We start from the raw sequence: 15,210 nt of genomic DNA on the forward strand, positions 1-15,210 counted from the left end.
ATTGGTGGCCCGGTATGAAACGTGATGTGGTTAAGTATGTTGAACAATGCGTTACGTGTTTGCAAGTTAAAACCGAACACCAAAAGCCGTACGATAAGTTACAACCCTTGGAAGTCCCGAAATAAAAATGGGAGCACATTACCATGGACTTCATTACTAAGTTACCAAAGACGGCGAGAACCCAATATGATACGATTTGGGTGATAGTTGATCGTTTGACGAAAAGTGCTTTGTTTCTTCCCATTAAAGAAATGATATCATCAGAGACTTTATCCAAGTTGTTTATCAAGGAGGTGATATCGAGACATGGGGTTCCTATATCTATTGTTTCGGATCGAGATACTCGTTTTACGTCCCGGTTTTGGAACAAGTTTCATGAAGATATGGGTACTCAATTGAAAATGAGCACGGCGTATCATCCTCAAACGGACGGTCAAACCGAGCGTACGAACCAAACATTAGAGGATATGTTAAGGGCGTGTATTATTGATTTTGGTGGAAGTTGGGATGAGCACTTGCCATTGGTGAAATTCTTGTACAATAATAGTTACCACACTAGTATTGGAATGCCACCGTATGAGATGCTTTATGGGCGTAGGTGTCGAACTCCCATTTGTTGGGGAGAAGTGGGTCAAAGAGAGATCGGGAGTTCTGATTTGGTCTTGGAGACGAATAGTAAGATTGAAATGATTCGGGCTCGACTTAAAGCGGCACAAGATAGACAAAAGTCTTATGCCGATAAAGGTAGGAGAACGATAGAGTTTCAAGAAGGTGACATGGTGATACTTAAGGTTTCTCCATGGAAAGGTGTTATTCAGTTTCGAAAGCGAGGAAAGTTAGCTCCTCGGTTTATTGGTCCTTTCAAGGTTTTGGCACGTGTTGGTGAGGTTGCTTATCGACTAGAGTTACCCGAAGAACTTGCGGGAATCCATAACACGTTTCATGTTTCCCATCTTCGTAAGTGTCTTGCGGATGACTCGACTTGGGTGCCTTTAGATGAGATTACGTTGAATAACAAGCTAGAGTATGCGGAAGAACCGGTTGCAATCCTTGATGAGAAGGTTAAGATGTTGCGGAACAAGGAAGTTAGAACTTTCAAGGTGCAATGGCGACATCGAAAGGGTTTCGAGTTTACATGGGAATCCGAAGAGTTTGTCTTGGTCTATCTTCCGGCTTGTCATGCGGCTTGGATCGCGAGGACGCGCTCCGATACAAGTGGGGGAGAGTTGTAACATCCCGTTTTTCCCCTACGTATCGAAAGGTAAATACTTAATCATTTGTACATTTGTAACTCGTTGTTTATTCGTAATTGTGTGTATATATATATATATATATATATATATATATATATATATATATATATATATATATATATATATATATATATATATATATATATATATATATATATATATATATATATATATGTACTTGTTAATGTGTGCGTATATAAGTTTGTAAATGAGTTTCGGTTAGTGTTAAGTCTTGTGAGACTTAGATATGAGTTTTAGACGTGTATTGGAAGCTTGAACGAATTGAATGTTGTGTAAAACGATTTTTGTGTTTAAGGTTGTCGAACTGGCCAGATAGTGCCTTAGGCCGCGCCGCGACAAACGGGTCCGCGCCGCGGCAAAGCAAGCAAACCAGGAACAGAAGTTGTGTTAAGAAGGGTCAATTTTTATGTTGTATGTCGCGCCGCGACGAACTGGCCGCGCCTCGGCAATTCTGCTGGACAGGTGCCGAACTTAGATCTTTTTAAGAGATTTTGAAGGGCAATTTGGTAATTAGACGTATGGATCAGATTGGAGCATTAAATCTGCACCACTAGTTCATTTAATTCATTTCCTTTTTCAATTTCTTTCTTTTTCTCTCCAAAAAACTCAACACCCATTTAGATTAAAAGTGAGATTTGAGAGTGAAGGATTGAGGGTTGATCTTTAGAGCAAGAATTAAAGTTGTTCCTTGTGTCTCTAGCTACGCGTTGATAGTCTCGGTAAGTTCCAACTCTAAGTTTTGAGTTTTAATTGGTTAATGGCTAGGGTTTTGGTTACTAGAGACTTGTTTGACCCATTTGAGGATAAAATGGGCGAATTTGGGTTATGTTGTTGTAATGAAACCCTAATAGCCACAAGCTAGGGTTTGGTCTAATGAAAATAGGATTTGTAAGTGTTAATGGTGTTATTAAGCATTAAACACTTGTTAAAATGTTGTTGAAATGGTAAATAGGTCATGTTTGACAAGTTTGATAGTGTAAGAGTTAAAATGGGTCAAAAGAGTAATGTTGACCTAGTTTGGGTGAATTGGGTATGGATTACCCTAAGTTGGTGCTAGTTGAAGTTACTAGACTTTAATTCACTAGCTTTAGTCATTAAAGTCGAGTCTTGGCCATTAAAGGGGCGGTTGTGGTGTGTTTGAGTCATTTAATGCGAGTTGGGTCATTAAATGCTCAAGTGGGTGTAATGTGGTTAATTCCACTAGTTGTGTATTGAAATTGTACTTAATGTATTAGGTACTTTGCTTTGAAGCTCGGAAGTGCATAATCATCACCGAAGTGTTAAGATGAGTGGAATAATTATATGCGTGCATATATGATGTATTTATTTATGTAGTTGAGTTGTAAAGTGTCGACGTGTTAAGACACCACTTCTCACGTGGCGAGTGAAGTGTCGATGTGTTAAGACACCACTCGGGAGTGAAGTATCGATGTGTTAAGATGCCACTCCGAGAGATGTAACGAGTGAAGTGTCGATGTGCTAAGACACCACTCGGGGTGAAGTGTCGAAGTGTTAAGGCACCACCCAGGGTGAAGTATCGACGTGTTAAGATGCCACCCGTGGGGTTAGTGTACGAAGTGTTAAGTGCACTAATGGTTGTTATGAATTCCGACGGTCTTTAAATACCGTTCCCTCGTTCGTTTGGTTAACCATGGTTGTGTGTGTGGATTGTAGCATATTATATTGTTTAAACTATATGCTATTGTTATGCTAGCTCGTATGGTGGAAGGTTTAGTGTTATACTTGTGATGGTATGATTACTTATAATGCTAAACGTATAATTGTTGCACTCACTAAGCATTAGCTTACCCCTCTCGTCGTTTATCTTTTTAGATGCAGGTGTGGACAAGGGCACGGGGGTTGTTGGACACTAGGTGTCCCTTGATGATGTTATGTTGGAGCTTTTGGAAGTTGGCCTAGCGTTTTGGGTAGTTTAGTCCCAAACCATGCTCGATGTGTTGTTTGGTTTAAAACTATCATTTTTGTATTGGTCGAACTTGTATCACATTCGTTAATGGCCTTTGTGCCTTTTGTAAACACTAAACTTGTTGTATGCTTTAACGAAACGTGTGGAATGGTTTACATATTTAATTGGCGCGTAAATGTGTATTATTTTAAAAAAAAAAAATTATCGTATGGAATACGGGTTGGGTTGTTTCATTTAGTCCATTAACTAACATTCAACCAACAGATATGATTACATTTAAATAAAGACGATACGATTAAAGAAAAAGTCCTAAACTAATAAAAGAATCCTGACTCACGTAACCTTCTTCAAGGCTACTCGAATTGGAGGGTTCCGGATTAACCGGAGAAATGCCCATGTTTACAAGATACAAGACAATTTGACATGGTCGTGTCCTGACTTGCTCTTTTTGCGCATCCCATTGCTCATCCGTAAACAGGAACTTCAACATTTGCGCCTCTTCGTCGAAATACACCATTTGCGTGAATACGTATGGTGTTTCTTTTTGGAGAAACTTTAACACTTCGTTCAATCTTCAATATCGGAAACGTCGACATCTTTAAATGATTTTATTTCCCCGTCTACGTACGACTTCCAGTCGCACTCAGCTCGGCCCCGTAGTGAACGTTAAGAGAAACTTTGTTCGAATTCATTGTGTTTTGATAAAATGCAGATGTGTATATGTGTATATGTTTGTGTTCAGTGTGTGATTGTGTATGTGTATATGTTTATATATATAGAAGAAAGAAACGTTGCAATATATGCGTTGATGCATGCCACGCACAAAAATTCGAACCAACACGCTCCAAAATCTCTGGTGCTAGCTTGAAGCACGCCGGCAAAATCACCCCCAACACGCCGCGTTACGTCGTGCCCGGTAGGGATGACAATGGATCGGATATGGATCGGGTGATGCCGTATCCATATTCATATCCATTTAGTTTTTGCTTATCCATATCCATATCCATTTAGTTTCCGTTCATCCATCCATATCCATATCCACTAGATTAAGCGGGTTAATGGATATCCATTGGATATTTAAAAAATGTTATAATATTTTCTAATATGCGACGAAAACAACAATCTAGTATAGGAAAAATAAATATAACACGACATAATTAAAATATATCCACAAGAATGTGTAATCTTTGACGAAGATATAACACATGTTGAATTTACTATTAAACATAGATTATGAAACATTTAATATGTAATTTGTATGTTTATTTTATTAGATATACGTGTTTTATTGTAATATATTATGGTTATTTCTTTATAACGTTGAAAGTAAAATGTAAATCTAACGATAAATGTATTTGTATTAGTAACTATGTAAGTATATAACTAAAATTTATGTATTTATATATGTATTTCGGGTGGTAATGGATATATATCCATGGATGTAAGTTTTCATCCATGTCCATATCCATATCCATTTAGGTTCATTCAAATCCGTATCCATATCCATTTATGTTCATCCATATTCATCACGAAGCGTGTGAATCGGATGGATATCTACTAGATCGGGTGACCATTGTCATCCCTAGTGCCCGGCGACTTGTTGGTACTTTTTCGTCTGCAGTACGTATCGGAGACGGTCTAAGAATTAAAATTAAGATAAGAAATTAAGAATTACTCCGTAAGACATAAAATAGTGGCATTAAATATTAAATATTAATAAAATAATAATTAGAGCCTATTTTAATCTTTTATTTTCAGTATAGATATAGATAGATATAGATATATAGAGAGAGATATAGAATATAGATAGATAGATAGATAGATAGATAGATACAGAAACTGTAAACCTTAGATTACGTCATCGACTCCGGCGAGTTACGGTGTAAAACTGTCGGTGAAGTTTTTAACGCAATCCAATGGTTCGTATTTTCTTCATGTTAATTTCTGTTTTACGTGCTCCGATCAATCAAATTAGATATTGAATGTCGTAAGTAGTTGCAATTGTGATCGTTATAATTTAGGGCTAAAATTCTAATTTTGATATTAATTTTCCGCAATTGATTTTAATTGAAATTGATATTAATTGAAATTGATATAGATTGAAATTGATATTAATTTAGGGCTAAAATGTCGTAAGTAGTTGCAATTATGATCGTTATTTGGCTTTTCAGTTTTTTTTTTTTTTTTTTTTTTTTTTTTTTTTTCAATTTCATATTCCATCCATGCAATTGAAGATCATGTATATACATACATAAGGTTCTAATGGCAATTTGAAGTAATCAAGAAAATTAGATAACTTTCTTATACTCAACTACATTTTCAATTTGGATATCAAATGTAAAAGATTTCATCTTTCATATAGAGTTCTTAGAATTGTCTGTGTATGAAAGGCACACACTTGTATTAAGTACACATACTCTTACCTTTCTCTAATGTTACCATCGTCCGTGTATAAAAGATTTCAGCTTTAATATCTTTAGACTTCTTAAAATTTTCAATTTGGATGACAAAAGATCTTTAAGTACGCATACTTGTATAAAAGGCACGCATACACACATGTATAAGTATGTAAATGTTGAGGAATGAATGCATGAAGGAAATAACTGTTAAAATATTATTGGTTAATGTTTATACCTATTTCCGGCTAGCGGATACACGTACAGTGGTTAAGACCGTTAGTAGAGTGGATTGTCGATAGACTGTTTTCCCCTCCGGACAATGTCCATGCAGACCCAGATCACGATGTTGAATCGTGGGGTGGCTTAAGTCAATATGCGGAGCTAAACTGTGAGTTGCCCTGTCCAGCGTTCGGTTGCTATGTTCTTGAGTCCTTGAGAGAGAAAATACCGTGTGAGAGTGACAATGTGTTCTTTGACATGAGTCTAAGTGTCCAAAAATCGATGGCCCAAGTGCCCTATTTATATGCGTCTGGGGTCTCCAGATTGTTCGGAGACACGTGTCGCTTCATGGATTGAATCATTCGAAAATTGAGTAACCGAATTTCCACTTTATACTGACGTGGCATGTGTGCTGATCACGTGCTTTATACTTGAATATCTAGGGCTTACGCTTTAAAAGCGGTCTACAGACTTACGCTAAACGCTGAATGGCCTTTTTTTATCCTTCATTAATAGATCTTTGCCGGAGGACGCTAGACGTCTTATTGCTAAAAAATGCCTTTAACTTAGTTTTTCGTAGCTTCTGAGTACGTCTTCCGGTCTCTAGGGTTATTTCATCTTCCTTTATGCGTGTAAACCATCGGGCACGCCATTAATTAATATATTGAATTAGAAGGGTACTGGTTGTAAATTGCAAGATGTAACAGATCTCATATGGCATTGATTGTTCAATTTATCACATTGTATTTTTTTCATTATATGTTCTACAATGAGACCTTTTTTATCCTTGTATAAGTGGATAACCTTGATGCAGGCTATGTACATTCGTGTTAAGCGCAATAAGACAACCTATTTTCTGCAATGTGATGCAACTGAAAAGATCTTAGACATTAAGCAAAAGTTGCATAACCTCATTGATCAACCAGTTAATGATCAGCGTCTAATATTAGTTGCAAGTGGAGAAGTCTTGGATGATTCAAAGACATTGGCAGATCAAAAGGTGTTCGACCTTCCTTTATATGCTTAATCTTATATATCATGATCCACAATAAATATATATAAATTCTTTTACTTACTAGTTCTAGAGACGGAACAAGTTGTTTTTTTATAGAAATGACTAGAAGTGGCCAAATGGGCGGGTTAGGTAACCAGTCATAATTAAGAAATTCTGTTTGGGTGGTGATCCGAGGTGTTACACAGACTTGTCTCCGTATCTGTTTTGGGTACAGAGTGCCGTAGGATCAAAAATATTTTAATTATATATTACTAACATTTTTCATAGATGATTAATGATTTAGGGGGTTTCATGCATTGAAAAACATTTTGCCAAGTGATCAAGCCGGTTGAGCCTTTGAAACCTTTTACTACTTTTTTACCCAATATCTGTATTTTTCTTTTCTATATGAATTGTTAGAGATAAAATAATACCTAATATTTCCATTTATTACTTTATTAGTAATTGGGGGAAGATCGGTTTCAGGCCTATCCTCCTGAACCTGGACCCCCGTGTAACTATGGTAACCCGAAATTTTGACTGACATTCATCTTTATAGGTTGAAAACGACGCTATTGTGGCACTTGTGTTGAGAAAAGGTTAGACTTATCATCTTTTTCAGTAATGTTAATTGCTTGGTGTTTTCTTAATTCAGTATCTTGCACATATTTACTTTGCATGATACCTTTTGTGTTTGCAAGTCTTTTTCAGTAAAAAACTATCTTTCAAAATATTGCAGACTCCCTTGTTATAATTTTTTTAATCACAAACCCGGGATTTTCATTTTTCAAACTACTGAAATTGTGGAATATTAGAGGTGGCAAGATGGCCGGGTTGGGTGCCAGGGTAAAAAGGCTCTGAGTTGACTGTTGACGCTGGCCATTGCTATTCGCTAGTATGGGTTGGGTTGGCTCTTGATCGTTTTTTCCCATTTTAAAGATATTCTATAAGTAGTTAATGCATTAATGATGACAACCCTTAGGGTTGTAGTTAAGGTGCGAACAACACCTTGTACTTTTTAATAACAGCCGTGTAACAATCAGCATTAACCGTTTTGTACAACACATTAATGCTCCTTAATGACTGCCCCAAGGACTGTGGTTAGAAAGAACCCATATTGAATAGAAGTAAAATCATATTTGGATAGAAGTTGGTTTTTGGTGGTTATTGGTTAATAATAATTATAAGTTACATTGACCGACTTTCAACCCGTTTGACACATTTGGCAGTATGAAGGTTTGATTTGACCCATTTAAGATATAAAAAAAAAAAAAAAATCTAAATCGTCTCAATCTAAAGTAACTGATTTGATATTGTTGTTTCCTTCCGTCCCAAATCTATTGTCCCCAGACAAAAAACACGCAGTATTAGGAAATTCCACTAATTGTCATTCTCCACCAATAGAATATATTCTCTCTCCAGATTAACCTCTTTTGATTGGTTGAAAAAGAATCTGGACAATTAATTTGGGACATCTCAAAATAGAATAATGGACAATAGATTTGGGACGGAGGGAATATAACAAAATCCATGACAGTGCTAAAGGTACTGATTACTAAATTATCATTTCATTTATATTTTGCTTTATGACTTATTCTTAAATCTCTCTATTAAAATCAACATGGTTTTGTTACATTCAGATGATAATGAATTTGAGGATGTAAACATAGTGAAACCGGATGATTTTTATCAGTCCCGTGATGCTGATACTACCAGTAGCTGGTAGGATAGTAGAAGTCTTCATTGAGAACTTTTTTTTATTTAAAACAATTATGTAAAATCCATGGAATCGTAAACTTTATTATGTAAGCCTCATAATGCTACTGTTTATATTGAGATCTTTCAGAACTTTATTGCTTTATTTTTCATATTTTTGTTTCTTTAGGTGGTTTTATTTCCGAATAAAATACTTTGATTTGTCATGATATCATTCAGGGACTTGGTAGTTTTACTTTGATAGTTACAGTTTTCATATAAGATTTTACTTTGATAGTTACAGTTTTCATTTAAGATTCTAATATATAGAATCTGTAGATGGAAGGAGTATGATAGACATTGTTGTATTGACTTGGGCTGTAAACAGGGTGTCTCTCAATTGATATATCGAGTTAGATGGGATCGAATTCACTATGGTACATAAATTTACAACTAGTAAAGTTTTAGGAACTTAGATAAGTCTTTCTAGTATTGGTATATGTATGTATGTTGGCTGATGGCTAAAGCTCATCTTATGGTCAAACCAAACTTGTTTCATAAAAGCATAGTTCTAGAACTAGACCATTTCTAACCGTGCATGTGATATCACAGGTAATCGGTGTATTTTTTGGCCAAAAGTGAAATCTGTTTGTGACGTGGTAATGACTGACCTTTTTTAACCATCGTATTAGTTTTTCTGTCTCAAATATTTGTATAGGATGTGGTAAAATCTGATTGAGAATTAGGTGAGAAATTATAAATTAATAATAAAAAAAATAATTTTATTAAATCATTATAATTATAATTCATTGATTGGGTATTGACAAACTCACGCCTCATTAAAATTCGTCAGAACCGTGACTAATGGATTGTGAAGCGACTAACGGATTGGGAAGTGACTAACTAACGCCTTGTTAACATCGTCACTTTTTGTCACTTTCTGTACATCTCATCTCATGGATAAAAGTGATGCACCGTTATATATGATCTTATATCGAGGAATCCGAATCTTATTATACTCCAAACTTCATTCATGGGAGCTTAACCATTTTTGCTCACATTTGGTGACACTATAAGACTCCATGCGGGTAGCCAACTCACAAAGAAAGTCGAATATCTATGTGTATGAAAAAAGAATGGTGCGAGGCGTGATTTTTTAGTTCACAATCGTTAAGGTTTAAATTCTACTTTATTATTAATATTATTGATCACATTTAAATTAACACTTTCATTTATATTTTAACACATCATTTAACACCCTCTTCTTACACTTTTCTCACTACTTTTCTTCATCCCACAACCATTGTCACGTCACTTATATCCTTAAAAAACTCCAAAACCTTGTCACGCCATCGTTACGACTATGAATAGTTTAACCGTAGATGTAATTTCTTTTTGTTATTTTCTTCCATCTTTTTTCTTTTCTTAAAAGTTAATTTAATTTTTATTAGATATCCTAAGATCCAACTAGTCAAACTTAATTGACTTCACGGCACGTTTTCAGACATCGGAAAGAAATACTGAATACGTGTCTAGTTTTCTTAATCGGATTAAACGTCACTTTGGTTATTTAACAATTGCTTTTATTTAACTTCACTTCATGACATTGCTACGTCACAGTTAAAAATTCACTTTTTCATCAAAAAGTACAAAATCCGCCTATACCGTCAGGGTTAAAAATAGTTTGTTGAGTCCCCAAAATAATTAAGGATTTAATTATGACAAAACTGTAATTTATTTGCACTAAAATGTTATGTGCAACCAGCACAAGTTTGTTTCTGTATGTAACAACCTCGACCCGTTTACCAAAAACGAAGCACATTTTTTTTTATTAGTTAGGTCCCAATATCACGTTCATCATACATAACATTTTCAACTCTGTTTTAACCAAAAAAATAATATCATAACGTTACGTTTAACAACTTGACATAACCCTTGGTACACAAATGACACATTACAAAAGCATTTGTAATAGTGACCCAATTACACAGAACACGGGTTAATACTCAATAACCCAACCCAATACCAAGAGCATAATCCCAGGAACTGAAATGTCCCGTTCTTATTGATTAAAAACGTTCCATATTAATTGATTTCGTTGCGAGGTTTTGACCTCTATATGAGACGTTTTTCAAAGACTGCATTCATTTTAAAACAAACCATAACTTTTATTTCATCAATAAAGGTTTAAAAAGCTTTACGTAGATTATCAAATAATGATAATCTAAAATATCCTGTTTACACGCGACCATTACATAATGGTTTACAATACAAATATGTTACAACGAAATAAGTTTCTTGAATGCAGTTTTTACACAATATCATACAAGCATGGACTCCAAATCTCGTCCTTATTTAAGTATGCGACAGCGGAAGCTCTTAATAATCACCTGAGAATAAACATGCTTAAAACGTCAACAAAAATGTTGGTGAGTTATAGGTTTAACCTATATATTATCAAATCATAATAATAGACCACAAGATTTCATATTTCAATACACATCCCATACATAGAGATAAAAATCATTCATATGGTGAACACCTGGTAACCGACATTAACAAGATGCATATTTAAGAATATCCCCATCATTCCGGGACACCCTTCGGATATGATATAAATTTCGAAGTACTAAAGCATCCGGTACTTTAGATGGGGTTTGTTAGGCCCAATAGATCTATCTTTAGGATTCGCGTCAATTAGGGTGTCTGTTCCCTAATTCTTAGATTACCAGACTTAATAAAAAGGGGCATATTCGATTTCGATAATTCAACCATAGAATGTAGTTTCACGTACTTGTGTCTATTTTGTAAATCATTTATAAAACCTGCATGTATTCTCATCCCAAAAATATTAGATTTTAAAAGTGGGACTATAATTCACTTTCACGGATTTTTACTTCGTCGGGAAGTAAGACTTGGCCACTGGTTGATTCACGAACCTATAACAATATATACATATATACATATATATCAAAGTATGTTCAAAATATATTTACAATACTTTTAATACATTTTGATGTTTTAAGTTTATTAAGTCAGCTGTCCTCGTTAGTAACCTACAACTAGTTGTCCACAGTTAGATGTACAGAAATAAATCGATAAATATTATCTTGAATCAATCCACGACCCAATGTATACGTATCTCAGTATTGATCACAACTCAAACTATATATATATTTTGGAATCAACCTCAACCCTGTATAGTTAACTCCAACATTCACATATAGAGTGTCTATGGTTGTTCCGCAATATATATATAGATGGGTCGACATGATAGGTCGAAACATTGTATACGTGTCTATGGTATCTCAAGATTACATAATATACAATATAAGTTGATTAGGTTATGGTTGGAATAGATTTATTACTAACTTTCATGTAGGTAAAATGAGTAGTTTTTATCAATCTTGTTTTACTCGCCATTTCTTCGTTTCTAATCCGTTTTGAGTGATTCCAGTGGCCACGGTTTCGTATTGAACTTAACTTTATGAATCTAAATAGAAAAAGTATAAGTTTATAGTCGAAAATACAAGTTACAAGTCGTTTTTGAAAGAGGTAGTCATTTCCGTCGAAAGAACGACATCTTGATGACCATTTTGAAAAACATACTTTCACTTTGAGTTTAACTATGATTTTTGGATATAGTTTCATGTTCATAAGAAAAATCATTTTTCCAGAAGTATAGCTTTTAAATCAAAGTTCTTCTTAGCTTTTAATTATCCCAACCAAAACAGCCCCCGGTTTTACTACGACGACGTATATCCAGTTTTATGGTGTTTATCGTGTTTTCGGGTTTTAAATCATTAAGTTAGCATATCATATAGATATATAACATGTGTTTAGTTGATTTTAAAAGTATAGTTAGAAGGATTAACTTTATTTGCGAACAAGTTTAGAATTAACTAAACTATGTTCTAGTGATTACAAGTTTATAACGTTGAATAAGACAGCTTTTTATGTATGAATCGAATGATGTTATGAACATCATTACTATCTCAAGTTCCTTGGATAAACCTACTGGAAATGAAAAAAATTGATCTAGCTTCAAAAGATCCTTGGATGGCTTGAAAGTTCTTGAAGCAGAATCATGACACGAAAACAATTTCAAGTAAGATTTCCACTCGAAATAAGATTGTTATAGTTATAGAAACTGAATTAAAGTTTGAATATGATTATTACCTTGTATTAGAAAGATAACCTACTGTAAGTAACAAAGGTTTCTTGATCTTGGATGATTACTTGGAATGGATTTAGAAAACTTGGAAGTAAACTTGCAATCTTGGAAGTATTCTTGATTTTATGAAACTAGAACTTTTGGAATTTATGAAGAACACTTAGAACTTGAAGATAGAACTTGAGAGAGATCAATTAGATGAAGAAAATTGAAGAATGAAAGTGTTTGTAGGTGTTTTTGGTCGTTGGTGTATGGATTAGATATAAAGGATATGTAATTTTGTTTTCATGTAAATAAGTCATGAATGATTACTCATATTTTTGTAATTTTATGAGATATTTTATGCTAGTTGCCAAATGATGGTTCCCACATGTGTTAGGTGACTCACATGGGCTGCTAAGAGCTGATCATTGGAGTGTATATACCAATAGTACATACATCTAAAAGCTGTGTATTGTACGAGTACGAATACGGGTGCACACGAGTAGATTTGTTGATGAAACTGAACGATGATGTAATTGTAAGCATTTTTGTTAAGTAGAAGTATTTTGATAAGTGTCTTGAAGTCTTTCAAAAGTGTATGAATACATATTAAAACACTACATGTATATACATTTTAACTGAGTCGTTAAGTCATCGTTAGTCGTTACATGTAAATGTTGTTTTGAAACCTTTAGGTTAACGATCTTGTTAAATGTTGTTAACCCAATGTTTATAATATCAAATGAGATTTTAAATTATTATATTATCATGATATTATGATGTACGAATATCTCTTAATATGATCTATATACATTAAATGTCGTTACAACGATAATCATTACATATATGTCTCGTTTCAAAATCATTAAGTTAGTAGTCTTATTTTTACATATGTAGTTCATTGTTAATACACTTAATGATATATTTACTTATCATTTAACATAATTAACCAAGTGTATCAATATCTTAATATGATTCATATGTACCTAGTAAGACGTTATAACGATAATCGTTATATATATCGTTTTGAGTTTCATACGTCAATAGTCTCCTTTTTAAGTATATAACTTATTGTTACTATTTTTAGTGAGATACTTGATGATCATTATATCATGTTAAACTTATATATTTATTCATTTATGTATCATCATGTCATATACAACTTATAGCGTTCGTGAATCATTGGTCAAACTGGGTAATCATACGTTTACAAAATTTCCGTTTCAATTAACCAAGTCTTAACAAGTTTGATTGCTTAACATGTTGGAAACATTTAATCATGTAAATATAGTTTTCATTAAACATATAATCATAGAAAGGTTCGGAAAAGTTCGGGCCACTACAGTACCTACCCGTTAAATAAATTTCGTCCCGAAATTTTAAGCGATTGGAGGTGTTGGCTCATCTTCTGGAAATAACTGCGGGTACTTCTTCTTCATCTGATCTTCTCGTTCCCAGATGAACTCGGGTCCTCTACGAGCATTCCATCGAACCTTAACAATCGGTATCTTGTTTTGTTTAAGTCTCTTAACCTCACGATCCATTATTTCAACGGGTTCTTCAATGAATTGAAGTTTTTCATTGATTTGGATTTCGTCCAACGGAATAGTGAAATCTTCTTTAGCAAAACATTTCTTCAAATTCGAGACGTGGAAAGTGTTATGTACAGCCGCGAGTTGTTGAGGTAACTCAAGTCGGTAAGCTACTGGTCCGACACGATCAATAATCTTGAATGGTCCAATATACCTTGGATTTAATTTCCCTCGTTTACCAAATCGAACAACACCTTTCCAAGGTGCAACCTTAAGCATGACCATCTCTCCAATTTCAAATTCTATATCTTTTCTTTTAATGTCGGCGTAGCACTTTTGTCGACTTTGGACGGTTTTCGACTGTTGTTGAATTTGGATGATCTTCTCAGTAGTTTCTTGTATTATCTCCGGACCCGTAATCTGTCTATCCCCCACTTCACTCCAACAAATCGGAGACCTGCACTTTCTACCATAAAGTGCTTCAAACGGAGCCATCTCAATGCTTGAATGGTAGCTATTGTTGTAGGAAAATTCTGCTAACGGTAGATGTCGATCCCAACTGTTTCCGAAATCAATAACACATGCTCGTAGCATGTCTTCAAGCGTTTGTATCGTCCTTTCGCTCTGCCCATCAGTTTGTGGATGATAGGCAGTACTCATGTCTAGACGAGATCCTAATGCTTGCTGTAATGTCTGCCAGAATCTTGAAATAAATCTGCCATCCCTATCAGAGATAATAGAGATTGGTATTCCATGTCTGGAGACGACTTCCTTCAAATACAGTCATGCTAACTTATCCATCTTGTCATCTTCTCTTATTGGAAGGAAGTGTGCTGATTTGGTGAGACGATCAACTATTACCCAAATAGTATTAAAACCACTTGCAGTCCTTGGCAATTTAGTGATGAAATCCATGGTAATGTTTTCCCATTTTCATTCCGGGATTTTGGGTTGTTGAAGTAGACCTGATGGTTTCTGATGCTCAGCTTTGACCTTAGAACACGTCAAACATTC

The 15,210-nt window shown here is 34.6% G+C and overlaps 1 protein-coding gene across 1 annotated transcript; it reads left to right on the top strand.

Moving 5' to 3' along the window:
- The first annotated feature begins 5,015 nt into the window (after window positions 1-5,015).
- Window positions 5,016-8,643, top strand: LOC139898316 (polyubiquitin 9-like). Its single transcript, XM_071881043.1, has 4 exons — window positions 5,016-5,120; window positions 6,634-6,819; window positions 7,373-7,412; window positions 8,454-8,643. Exons 1-4 carry the CDS (start codon window positions 5,118-5,120, stop codon window positions 8,537-8,539), a joined length of 315 nt encoding a protein of 104 aa, XP_071737144.1. The 5' UTR covers window positions 5,016-5,117; the 3' UTR covers window positions 8,540-8,643.
- Window positions 8,644-15,210: the final 6,567 nt, after the last annotated feature.

Source organism: Rutidosis leptorrhynchoides, chromosome 3 (genome assembly GCF_046630445.1).
Source record: "Rutidosis leptorrhynchoides isolate AG116_Rl617_1_P2 chromosome 3, CSIRO_AGI_Rlap_v1, whole genome shotgun sequence".
Taxonomy (NCBI): Eukaryota; Viridiplantae; Streptophyta; class Magnoliopsida; order Asterales; family Asteraceae; genus Rutidosis; species Rutidosis leptorrhynchoides.

Bases quoted from the DNA above. Each gene is read 5' to 3' on its own strand.
- LOC139898316 (XM_071881043.1), top strand. The intron at 6,820-7,372 runs GTGTTCGACCTT...TCATCTTTATAG, and splicing joins AGACATTGGCAGATCAAAAG to GTTGAAAACGACGCTATTGT. The intron at 7,413-8,453 runs GTTAGACTTATC...TGTTACATTCAG, and splicing joins GGCACTTGTGTTGAGAAAAG to ATGATAATGAATTTGAGGAT.